This window comes from Euprymna scolopes, chromosome 17, assembly GCF_053919585.1.
Source record: "Euprymna scolopes isolate OS-2025 chromosome 17, ASM5391958v1, whole genome shotgun sequence".
NCBI lineage: Eukaryota > Metazoa > Mollusca > Cephalopoda > Sepiida > Sepiolidae > Euprymna > Euprymna scolopes.
In genome coordinates, this window is record NC_136498.1 from 120,579,800 (window position 1) to 120,592,723 (window position 12,924).

Below are 12,924 nucleotides of genomic sequence, written 5' to 3' on the forward strand. Positions count from 1 at the left end.
AGTAATTTGCATAGATTTTAATGGTTAAGATATTAAAAAAAAAAAAAAAAAAAAAAAAAAAAAGACAAAATTGTACCCACCCAGATTTGATTGTGTGTGTGGGTTGATGTAGAGGTCTTTACTCCATTCCACCATACAACGGAGGATGGACACGAGACATTCGAGACCTTTGATTCTCATGCTCTTCTCTTGATTGGACGTTGCTCCTGAAAATGTCCGGAAAGAACACACATTAAATTAATACAAAATAAACAATTTGAATGTTTGATAGTATATTTACATTTATATACAATTTATTGGCATACATTAGAAATGCTGTCAGAACATTAAAGGAAAGACATAATACACAAAGGTTAACAACGAAAGCAACTAGAAAAACTGAATTCTAAATAAGAAATACAACGTTGCATAACTATACACAAATGTTTGCATGGTTAGATAAAATGAATGAATAGAAATAGAGGTACTTGTACAGTTTAATCAAGACATTAAAAAATAAAAATATCAAAAAAAGGTTATTTTGCACGTATCCATTATGGAACGAAGTTCTTCGAAAAAAATTTTCACTTAATTTCATCAAGTAGTTTTTTTGGTTTTTTTTTACAGCGAAAAATCAATTTGCTATGATACCGAGCAAAAGGTTCGATTTTTAGGAAGAAAAGCTAGTAATAAAGATGGGGAGGGAGTGTCGGCGCTTTACATTGAGTTATCTCCCCATGGCATCTTCAACAAATTCCATAATGGCTGACTTCAACGCGCTCTCATAAGAACGTGTTTTTCCGCTGTAAAAAACAAAAAAATACTCGATCAAATTAAATTAAATTTTTTTCGGAGACCTTCAGTCCAAAACGGATATGCACAATATAACCTTTTTACAATATTTGCATTTTTGAATGTCTTGATTAAACTGTACAAGTACCCCGAAATAGAAAATTAATTGCATAGTCGTAACAATGATGGTGCACCATTCGTAAAAACAAAAGCGAAGTAACTTTATTCCTTTACCATTGTCTAATTGTTGATTGCCTATCAAAACAAGTGAAGCATGCATGGTACCCCGGTGAGTGCACAGTGAACAAAATGACCAAGTTCAGCGTCCCCCCCCCCCATTTTGCCCCAAAAGTCCCCAGGGAACGTCAAATCCTGATGAAAATGAACAAATGGTGCAGTTTTAGGCCTTAACGTATGTTAAGTAAACAGCTAAATAGACATACACAGAAAACCTTGAACAAATATGGTAAAATAGTCCCAAAAATGGGGAGTTTTTTATTAGACCTAAAAGAGCCCCTGGGTCACACCCTAAACTTATCGCGAAGTATAGACAAACAAAATTATACAGAAATCAGTTAGTTACAATTTTTCAGAAAGTTTTATAAAAATTCAAGAGATCAATTTTTTTAATAAACACAAAAGTGTCAATTTTAGCCATTTTAACCTGAAAGGCATCCCTGGAGGAGGGGGGAGGGCAACCCAAGTTTTCCCGGAAAACCTGTTCTGTTACTATTTTTTTTACTCATATCGTATTTAATGTTTGTGCAAAATTTCAAAAAAATTCCAAGGCTTAATTATTGAGAAAAGTGCGAACAGACAGGGGTAAATTTACAGGTTCACCCTCCTTTTGTCGAGGGGGACCAAAAATCTTGGGTTTAAAACCATACTAAGTAGAGCTGTCAGAGAACATTCAACCACTTTGAATGTTACACCAATAAGAGTTTTGTCTTAATTTACAACCACATCGAGTATGTACTCATACCTCAAAAATGGTTGCGTCATATTCCAGCATTACTAAATATGTCCAAAACAGACAATTTTGATTCCAATCTTAATTGTCCAGTTTTTGGATTTAGAATGCTACAATTGTCCGCAACCCCAGACTGAGCAATACTCAACATCTTATGCTTGTTTTCAATAAGATCTCCAAAAGAATTGATATCAGTCAAGTCGCATACACATATAGTTTCTTATACATTCTAATTATATCTTTAACTATCTACAACACCCTCTAGTGCCTGGAATATCTAAACGCATTATGGAGTTGATGCAAGACATGCACATTTTGCAAATTGCCAAATACCTGTGACGTTGAGTGCATAATGCATCCATAATTTCATCCATACCAAATTTCTAATAAATCACAATCAATGTTGAAGATTTCCAGTTTGTGCAAATCTGAAGCTCTCATAGACACAGAGGAGTGGTTCTCCCTATTACTTGATAGATGCGTCCATTCATATTTCCTGTCGTGATCACAAAAAGCGCATGGTTGAAATGGAAGAATGTGGACTCCTCTGTTCCTATTCGCCATCCAATCATCTAGTCGTTGTCGGCCTAATCAGCCAAGGAATCCACATTCTCTAGCTGAATTTGATTCGTGTCTTCGCAGCATTCCAATTTCTATTCTCTGCCAAAGACTAAACCTACACCTCCTACCATCGATCCTTCTTCAATGATGTATCCATCGACCAAAGGGAGAGCTCGTTCATAAAGTTCTCTCCTCCCTTTCTGCCTGCCTGGCACCAATGTGTCGGTGGGCAGCTGAAGATCTAGGTGACATTAATCAAAGACGACCTGGCAGTACTATCAGGCTCACAAGTAGTTGGTCTCTATCGCTAGAATCACGAGTGGTTAGTCATTTCCTGTGAGCTGGCATAGGAATGTCAAATCTAGGATGGTTCGAAATTCAGTTCGCACTCCAGAGGAAGCCAGCTACATCTGACGAAGATGATAAGCGACGACACGACGACATATACAATCAATGGCATCTTTAATTCTCGTTTGCAGACATATAGCAACTTGACCATGGCATAAATATTATGCAGACCAGAAGAGTTTGGCAGTCATATCTCGTTGCCGGGTAAGATGGCAGAGCAAACAAGTTGAAAAAAAACTTTGCCAAAAACTGTGTAGAAAATGTGTCCAAATGTAAGGGTTGCTAATTGCTTTCAGGAACTTTCTAAAGCAACACAACAGCAAACGGTGATGGTGTGTTTGCAGCCACTACTAGCATTTAAGATGTCGGACAAGTAGCAGAACGTGGTTTTGATGCGAAGTAGGGCATCATCTACAATCACATAACCATCAAGTAGGCAATGCGTCAACATCTACAACAGAAATGTTCCCGATCAATTAACGTATGCCGACAACGATACAAAAGTGACTTTATTTGCGGATACATCGGAAAAGTTAAATATAAACCCATGTTGTTAAATTAAAAATTAAAAGAAAATCTATGAATAACTATTTTCATCTGAGAATGTAGCAAAGAAATATAATTTGAAAAAGAAAACAAATGTTCAAATGATATTTGAATTCCAAAGAGGGTTGAGGATATGGGTTGAATTATATAATGGATGTGCAACAAGAGTCAAAGAACAGCTTAGATCTGGTAACGTCAAAAGGAAATATATGCAGAACAGGAGACTTTGTTGGTTTGATCACATTGAAAGAATAGATGAAAGTTCTTGCATTTGTAGATGTAGAACAGTTGGGGTAGCAGGATCAGTTGACAGGGAAAGGCCAAGGACATAGAAGGAAATGATATGAGTGGATTTGAGAAAAAGAAGGATTAATAAATATCTGGCCAGAGATAGGTTAGTTTAAAAGTCAATAGATATCCAACACACTGTGCAAAATAAATGCTAAACTGGACACGATGATGACGACAACGATTCAAAACAAAGAAACTTGCTAGTTCAATAATCTCAACACAAATACAATTTTATTATCTACAAAATGTCGTTTTCAGGTCGATGATGCAAGTGATCCCCAAAACAATTTTAATAATTTTAAAACAATCTTTGCTAAAGAACGATGAGGCTGTCCAGTAAAATCATTAATCTAAACTTCTAATTTTGCTATAATAATAAATTATAGACGGATGCCTAACACTATCTTTCAGTTGATCGGGTATATCTTGGGGGTCAAAGGTTTATTTTCTATGGATATCACATTTTAGTAAAAAAAAAAAAAAATTTTTTTTTTTTTTTTTTTTTTTTTTTTTTACTAAATTTAAACTTAATTTAAAAAATCTAAATTTAAACTTAATTTAAAAAAAAAATTTTTTTTTTTAAATTAAGTTTTCTGGATTTGTTGATGGCAGACATCTATAAATATTTAACAGAATCACAATTCCACTAGCTTTACTTCATATATAACGGTACATATTCCTGTTAATTCACAGACCTCTGCACCATCATAGCATCCCATCGCTATATCAAAGTGAGAATCATTTTTGCATGCATGATTGCAATTGCATTAAATTATAAAATCATTTGTTGACAAGATATTAGAACAAAAATGTGAAAAAAGCAACCGTAAAATTTACCAAGTTCAAGAGCTTGCCGTCCCTGTGCAATTTTCGAGAGATCATTGATGAGTCGTTCGAAGAGGTTGGCTAATGCAAGGTCACAGTCATAATTTAAATAGATATCAACTACACACTGTGCATCTGAAAAAAGGAAATAAAAATAGTGAGAAATTTTAGAACTCATCAAAGGAGGAAAGTCTAGAAAATCGGCGCACACATAAGCATATATATATATATAAAAACTGTGAAAAGATATGTCATAACTAGGGCTATGACAACAGCATATTCTTTTCAGTTAATCAACCGAGAACCACATCACTCTATATAAAAGCATATAAGATATCAATGGATACACACTCGAGAGTCAAAACAATGAAAAGAATATACTGTTGTCCTAGCCCTAGTCATAACACAATTTGGTAACAAAACTTCAAGAAATAAAAGAAAATCAGATTTTTAACATTCAAGTGTTAATAAAATTTACCAAAACAAAAATCTAAAATACAATCCAATATCAGCACAGTTTAAATGGGACAAAAAATTTAATCCTGTTAAAAAAAATATATATATTTTCACTCGGGTTTAAATATTTACATGACAAATATTGACTGACGATCAAACACAAAGCTTTCAAATGAATGTGATTTGAATATGAAATAAACATGGATTTTTTTTGTAGAAATGAATGTTTTTTAGATTGAATAATATTTTTTTCAGAGGAGTTTTTTTTTAGATTGAATAAGTTTTTTTTAGACTGAATAAAGTGTTTTTTTAGATTGAATAATTTTTTTTTTAGATTGAATAATTTTTTTTTAGATTGAATAATTTTTTTTTAGATTGAATGAGTTTTTTTTTAGATTGTATAAGTTTTTCTTTTAGATTGAATAAGTTTTTTTAGATTGAATAAGTTTTTTTTAGATTGAATAAGTTTTTTAGATTGAATAAGTTTTTTTAGATTGAATAAGTTTTTTTAGATTGAATAAGTTTTTTTTTTTTAGATTGAATAGATTTTTTCTTGGAATTTGGTTTCTTTGTAATGAATTAGTAAGTAGGAGTCTTTCAGGGTTTTTTTTTCTTAGATTCTGTTGTTTTTATTATTCATGTTGACTGTTGATTGCAAAAATCTTTGGGATATAAATTATGATTGGTTTCCTCTCAAATTTCTGCTGAAGACCTATTACTTACACACTCAAAAGTCTTATGAACAGAAATTTTTCAATGTGCATGCTAAGACTGCATTATTTCTCCTATCTTATACAACTACATTATTGACAAGATTCTTCATCAGGATAAGGTGAATTTTTTGGAGTACAAGTTGGATGTGATTGTTCCATTACCGACCTTGACTATATAAACAATGTCATCTTCAGTGAACCATACACTAATATCCAGCAGGCATTGAATAATGTCAATACCACTGTGAACACCTTAGTATGATCAGCAACGCCTCAAAAAACTAAGGTTCTATCAGCTAATTACCCATTTCCAGCACTCTCAATAACACCATTCAGAAAATCAAATAGTTTAAATGTCAAGGTATAAAAGAGTTATCTTCCATTAAACATGGAATTTGATTTCCCATCGAGCAGAAATGTTTATTGACTCACATTTAGTATAATAATCGATTAACAAAGAAAGGAAACATCTTACCTGCACAGATCCTCGTTAGGGCTTGAATCACCATCCATTTGTGCTCAAAGGAGCTGCTCGTCGTCTCCAAAATGTAGAGAAAAATTTCTTTGAAAAAAACCTAGAAGGAAAAAAAAAGACGAGAATTTTACAATGCAGCAATTTAATCTGTTCATTTGATTTTACATATTTTCGTTTCTGGTTTGTCTCATACGTGATTATAATTGTTGTAGCAACATTACTGACGACCCTCCTTCCTTATACAATGAATTATCCTGAGTAGCATATCAACAATAACGATACTAGCTTAGAGGAGAACGACTATAGTACGAGTACAGCCAGGTCATTCCCCGTTTACATTACAAACCAATTAACCAACTTGTACCTACCTATTGCATTGTTCACTTAGAAATATGAAAGGGTTTATTACTTTTTTTATTTTATTTAGGAGTCACCAATTATTAAGGCCTGAAGACCACTCGAGGATAAGGGTTAATGAATGTTTGTAGTGTAGTAATTGTTAATGATATAAATAGGGTAGAATTTGATTATTAATGGGGACAGCTAAACAAGAATTTGTTTACATTGGATTTGAAAGCTACCATGTTATATTCAACCAGGAAGCCGGCCAGTGGAACAGTGTTCCACAGGCGAGCAGTTCTGGGAAAGAAGCTTTGTTCATGGAATCTGCATTTAGATTTAGGCACAGATAGAGAGTGTGGGAAATCGTATACAGTGGTTGTAACTAGTCGAGTGTTTTTTGTGGAAGTTTGGTAAGGAGGGGACAATAAATTGAAGCTAAGATGAGCACTTGCCATGAAAATAAATGATAGAGCAGAGAGAGGCTCACAACGACTTTTCTGTGGGAAAGAGACTACATAAGATCAGGGAAGAGAAAAGGACATCTCATACTGGGTTTCTAGGCCAGTTTGGAACTATCAAGGCTGGGTAGGACGCATCAAGACCCAGATGTGGCAACAGTACTCCATTTTAGGGCATACCTGGGTCTTATACAGAAAGAGGATTGCATCAGCAGGGAGATATTTTCTGGAGCAGTAGAGAGATCCAACCATTTTTCCAGCAATCTTGACAACAGATTTGATGTAGGTATTCCATTTCAGATCAGGAGTTAAGGTCAGGCTCAGAAGTTTGTTAAGATATGGAGCTTCCCCAAAATGAGAGCCATCCATTTCAATTGAGGTGTGATGGAGGTCAGAGCGATTATGATGAAAGGAGAGAAGCTTAATTTTCGATGCATTAAAATTAACCAGCCACTTTTTCTCCCAATACACCACGTTCTCAAAATTAGAAGAGAGAGAATTAGAAAGATCTTGGTCATTGCTGGCCTTTAAAGTGTTACCATAGATTGTGGTATCGTCTGCATAAATGTCTACAAATAATCTAAGAATGTGATTTGGGAGATCATTGATGAAGATCAGGGAAAGAGTTGAGTCCAGGATGGAATCTTAAGGGACATCAGCATTAATACTATGAGTTTCTGATTTCTGACCATCAATGACTACTCTAATAAGCCTATCAGAGAGAAAGGATTTAATAATTGAGAGGACACTGTCAGCTATTCCATAACTGGCGATCATGCGAAGTAGACCTGATGCGGCACTTCTATTTCTCATTCTCTTTCAGTGGAGAAGAAATCCTTCACGACTGAGACAATTTTTATTTTTGTACCTTTTCTCCATGTTAAAAAACGACCCTGGTGTCTAACTCTGTCCCATGGGGAGGCATTGTAAATAGGTATACTCTATCAAAAGCTAATGTTAAGAGCTTTTGCTCTAGAAACGAAGTCATTGTCAATAGATTCACTAATCCTGTGTGATATGTGTGTGATAGAATGTGCCATTCAAGTTATTAGAAACCTTTAACATTGCAAAAAACATTACTTTCATAGCTTTTACGAATTCAAAAAGAGATAAATCTAAAAGGTAAAAATAAATAAATAAAAGATAGTAATATTTATAAACGAAATTAATATATATATATATATATGTAATAAAAAAATTTTTAAATCAAAGAAAAAAAAAAGCAGAACAGAAGGAAAATAGGAAAAAAAAGACTAAGATTTAAAATAAATAAATAAATAAATAAAATCTACTTCAGTGGTTCAATAGATGAGTGCTGAGGTTGAGAGTTCAATTTCAGTCAAGGCACAAATATTTTTACTGATTTTGTCCCAAAATGGATTTAAACATTTAAATCATTTAACTTTTCTTTCATTCATTATGAAAATTAAACCCCTCCCCCAGATGACATCAGGTAGCCTTGTTAGTATATGATCAATTAAAATGTTTTGTTTTCTTTTATTAGATATATTAGTTACCATTCAATCATTTCAACATCCCCACACAAATTGAAATCATAATTATAAATAATTTCAAACAATTAGTTTCATATTATTTCAAAAATTATATAAATTTAAAACAATGACTCAAATCCATCTCCATTTTTTAAGATTCACAATATTTCATTTTTTGTAAAAATTTCTTTAAATGTTTAAAAAGATGTAAAATTGTCTCACCTAAATTTTCTTTATTAAATGAATTAGAAAACAAAGTGAAAACATTTATAATTGAATTTTTTTTACTTTTTAATGAAGAGTTTAATTTTTGGAAATTAATGTTTTTTTATTTATGTTTAAAATAAATAAGCTTTAAAAAAAAAAAAAATGTGTTAAAATATTAAACAAAAAAATGTTAAAATATTAAACAAAGAATGTGTTAAAATATTAAACAAAGAATGTGTTAAAATATTAAACAAAGAATGTGTTAAAATATTTTAAAAAAATGTGTTAAAATATAAAAAAAATGTGTTAAAATATAAATAAAAATGTGTTAAAATATTTAAAAAAAAATGTGTTAAAATATTAAAAAAAAAATGTGTTAAAATATTAAAAAAAAAATGTGTTAAAATATTAAAAAAAAAATGTGTTAAAATATTAAAAAAAAAATGTGTTAAAATATTAAAAAAAAAATGTGTTAAAATATTAAAAAAAAAATGTGTTAAAATATTAAAAAAAAAATGTGTTAAAATATTAAAAAAAAAATGTGTTAAAATATTAAAAAAAAAAAAAAAAATGAACTCACCTCAATTTGCATTTTCAGATGTTGTTTGAAATGTGAAAGCAATGTTAGAAAAATGGCTAATGATAATTCAAAGACTTCGGGGACGGCACTGACGCCATTCTTAGAGAGGGCGACGCAAAGATACTGTTTGATGGCATTGATGAACATTTCATTGGTCTTGAATACGGGCCCCGCATTCTGGAGGATGGAGAGAAGCAGCTGGAGTGACAGGATCTTTGAACGGAGCTCATGGGATCTGAAAGTTAACACATTTGTACTGTATCGTTATGATAAACACAATGGCATTCAAATATCTTTCTCGTAATGCCCTTCTCAAAATATTCAAGACTGAATGTGAACGAATCATTTAAGATTTGTACAAACACAGAAAATATTCATCAATATTAAATCATTCATCATCAGATTTGGCCATTTTACATGCTGGCATGTGTTAAACAGCTTTTAGAAACTGACTAGCAGAAAGTCCCAACATTGCCCGGGATTAAATGATGATCAACAAAGGTTTCACACTCCCATATTTTTATAGTCATTGAAATCTGTGAAATCACCCATTTCTTTTCAATCAAATCGACTGATTGCCTGCTCTAGTTGGGAACCCATTGCGGTGCACCGAGAAGTTTCATATGCCCCCACCCAAGATAGTCCACAATACATTGTAGTTTACAATGCACTGTAGAGAACCTACTGTGGATTTTATAAAATCATTTTTATATATAACATCGGCTTGAATTAAAGTTTAAAATGAAAACGTCAATTATGCTTCAATTGTGCTCTAAACAGAAACATTCATTTCGAACGCGCTCTTGTCATATCAAAGAACCTATTGTTGATTTTATACGCTGAGTTTTACTGCTTATGCAGTAATAAAACTTCTCAAACGCAGAAGTGATTTTAGGCTGTGTAAGGTGTTAACGTTGGCCAAAATCGCCTGTTCCTTCTTTCATCAGAGTTTTTTGATAATCAATACTTATCGAAGACATTCTGATACAAAACCTATCTTAGAACACTACGAGATACATAAAGCACATTTGTTCGAAATTTCATAAAAATCAGCCCAGTCATTTTGGAGTCCATAGGGAATGGAGACACACACACACACAAAGTTTCTTTTATATAATAGTAGAGATTTCCAAACTAACCTATCACTGACCAGGTCTTTGTTTCTCTTAATCTAAAATTCATCCTCATCACATCCATGTGCCCTGCCAACAGTGATACTTCAACTGTTCTACATCTAACTCAAGCACTTTCATCCGTTATTTTAATGTAACCAAACACAAAAAAAAAAAAATCGTATTCTGCACACATCACCAGATTTAATCTCCCTTAATTGTCATTAGATCTAAGATTCCCTGAATTCAACAAAATACACTTGAAGAAGCTTGGAGGTTACATCGACCAAAACGTTGTACAAATAACGCTCAAGAGGAGATAGAATCCAAATAATATGAGACCTAAGCCTGTCTTGAACACTAACATTATATGCATCTATTCTATTATTCTCATGTCATTTCCATGCAACACATATCCTCAACCCTCACTGAATATGCTTCACTTTCATACTGCACAGACTGTAGGTTAGAGTTCTACATTAATCTTAAAATGGATGCTACTATTTTTACATTTTAAATTGAAATAATCATGTATCAAGCAAATTGATTGGTTCACTTACTTTGGATCGGGTGGTCCTTCAGATAACGGCTTCATGGACAATTTACAAAGGCTGCGGAACACCAGAAATGCATCTTTTTGCAGAATGTGTGCAAAAGCACCAGCACCAGGCTCAGAACCATCTGCACAATTATCCAGGCCATCATCCGAAATGCGATTAGTGCTGGAACCTGTGTAATAATAAGTCATATCATTGAATTGACAATATTAATACTGATAATAATAATACTGATAATAATAATACTGATAATATTAATACTGATAATATTAATACTGATAATATTAATACTGATAATAATAATACTACTCATACTAATAATCACGACGACAACAATAACAACGTGAATGCGAGACATTTAGAAGCATGCATGATGTCCTTAAACGACCAATTAAATCAAAGAAAATCATCAAATTATTTTCAAATCAAAAAAAAATGTGGGGACCAAAAGTAATTTATAATTATTGCCGCCCTTTTAAGAAATAAATTCTTACATGTTGAGCACTGCCTGAGAAAGAAAAAAACGTCCGTCAGCTGGCCTTGTTGTGAGATCGTGACTTCCTGTTGCTTGATAATGTTAAGCGTTATTAACGACAGACTCTAAGGTTTCCCTTGAGCTTAGGGAATAACCAAAAGTTACAGGGAATCAGGTCTGAACTATAGGGAGGATGAGGAACTGTCTTGATGCTCATCATGGTCAAATAATCTGTGACAAGGATGGAGTTGTCGATGGGTACATTTGTGTAAATCTTTCGCATCTTCAGTTCTTGCGAATAATTGTGTGTACAGTTCCCACACTGACATCAAATTGTGCACTTATTGTGTCTATTGACACATGACAGTCCTTATTCATGAAATTCTTTATTTGGTCAATCAATTCTGGTGTTCTGACTTCTTTACTCCTCCCACACCTCTCATCATCCCTCACAGACTTCCTGCCTTCCTTGAATCTCTTATGTCACTCAAAAACTGATGTTGATTCATGCAAGATGGTCCAAAAGCAGTCTGAAGCATACCATACGTTTCTGTGACAATTTTCAAGTTTAAAACAGAATTTTATTGCATATCGTTCTTCTAAAGTGTCTTCACGTTCAGATTGCATTTTTGAAATTCACCTGCTGTGACAATCAGGCTTTAGTAAGGCGTATTCCAATTCCTGCTGTAGCTGTTCATTCGAACCTAAAATCATAAAAATTTGTCAGTCATCTCATTAGATGTATAGCAATAACATACTAAATTTTCGAGTCTCCATAGAAACTTATTGAAGGCATCTCATATATATATATATATATATATATATACACACACATATTACTTTGACTTCTAAAATAATTGATTTTATTTTTTTTTTTTTTTCAGGGTATTTACACAATGATCTAAAAAGTAAAATCTCATTTTAGAGGTGTGGTGATATAGTTGGTGGTGTTATTAATTATGTGTGATTCTTTTTAATTACCTCCCCACAAGGGAAGGGTTGGTTAGAAACAATGTTGGTTTAACGTGGGAAATCCTGCTCTTCAAAACAGGGCACTCTAAATTGCCACAGGCTAGAAGGATTTCTTCTTAGGACAGAAATGATAAAGTATCAGATAGTACAGTTTGAATTATTTATTTGTTAAAAAAAAAAACATTTTGATAAATTAGTGGCAGTTTTGTTTGAAAAAAAAGTTGTAGAAAGGAAATTGTCAATAACAGAAATGAAAGGCAAGGTTCTGTTATTTAATTGAAAACATAATCAAATCTAAAGAATTATCCAATTTAAATATAATTAAACCTAAAATGTGTCAAATAAAATTTGTATCTTAGTGGGGTTTTTTTTTTCCTAGATTTCTCTATTTTTTTCTTATAATTGACATACCATTGTGATTCTTTATAAAATATTATGTACAATATCCTTAAGTTTGGAAAACAAAATTTCAGACAAAAACGAACGTTTTTCTTAATGTTTAGTTAACTAAAAGAAATTTGTATTTATTTTCAAACAAATGTTTAGAAATGTAAACATTATAATCTTGGTTCTCCTCCTTTTGAAAATAGTCCAGCATTTACAAAGAAATCTTTGCTTCTTTAAAATGAAAATAAACATTAATTTATGATTTTTTTTTTTTAATTAAAATGTTTACCAATATTCCTTGTTTCTTTTTAATAAAATGACTTATCAGGCAGATACAAAAAAAAATGAACATGTTTTATGTAGATTTTGTTCCAGCGCAATATTA

At 32.3% G+C, this 12,924-nt stretch overlaps 1 protein-coding gene across 7 annotated transcripts in view; it reads right to left on the reverse strand.

Moving 5' to 3' along the window:
- The window catches only part of LOC145296942 (brefeldin A-inhibited guanine nucleotide-exchange protein 1-like), a 259,000-nt gene that overhangs the window by 62,973 nt on the left and 183,103 nt on the right, over positions 1-12,924 (reverse strand). For all 7 annotated transcript variants that reach the window (XM_080143154.1, XM_080143149.1, XM_080143148.1 and 4 more), the window contains 5 exons: positions 10,709-10,877; positions 9,037-9,271; positions 5,957-6,056; positions 4,325-4,447; positions 81-206 (listed from right to left, as the gene is read on the reverse strand). In XM_080143154.1, the coding sequence (XP_079999280.1) occupies positions 81-206; positions 4,325-4,447; positions 5,957-6,056; positions 9,037-9,271; positions 10,709-10,877 (753 nt within the window). The remainder of the gene's footprint in view (positions 1-80; positions 207-4,324; positions 4,448-5,956; positions 6,057-9,036; positions 9,272-10,708; positions 10,878-12,924) is intronic.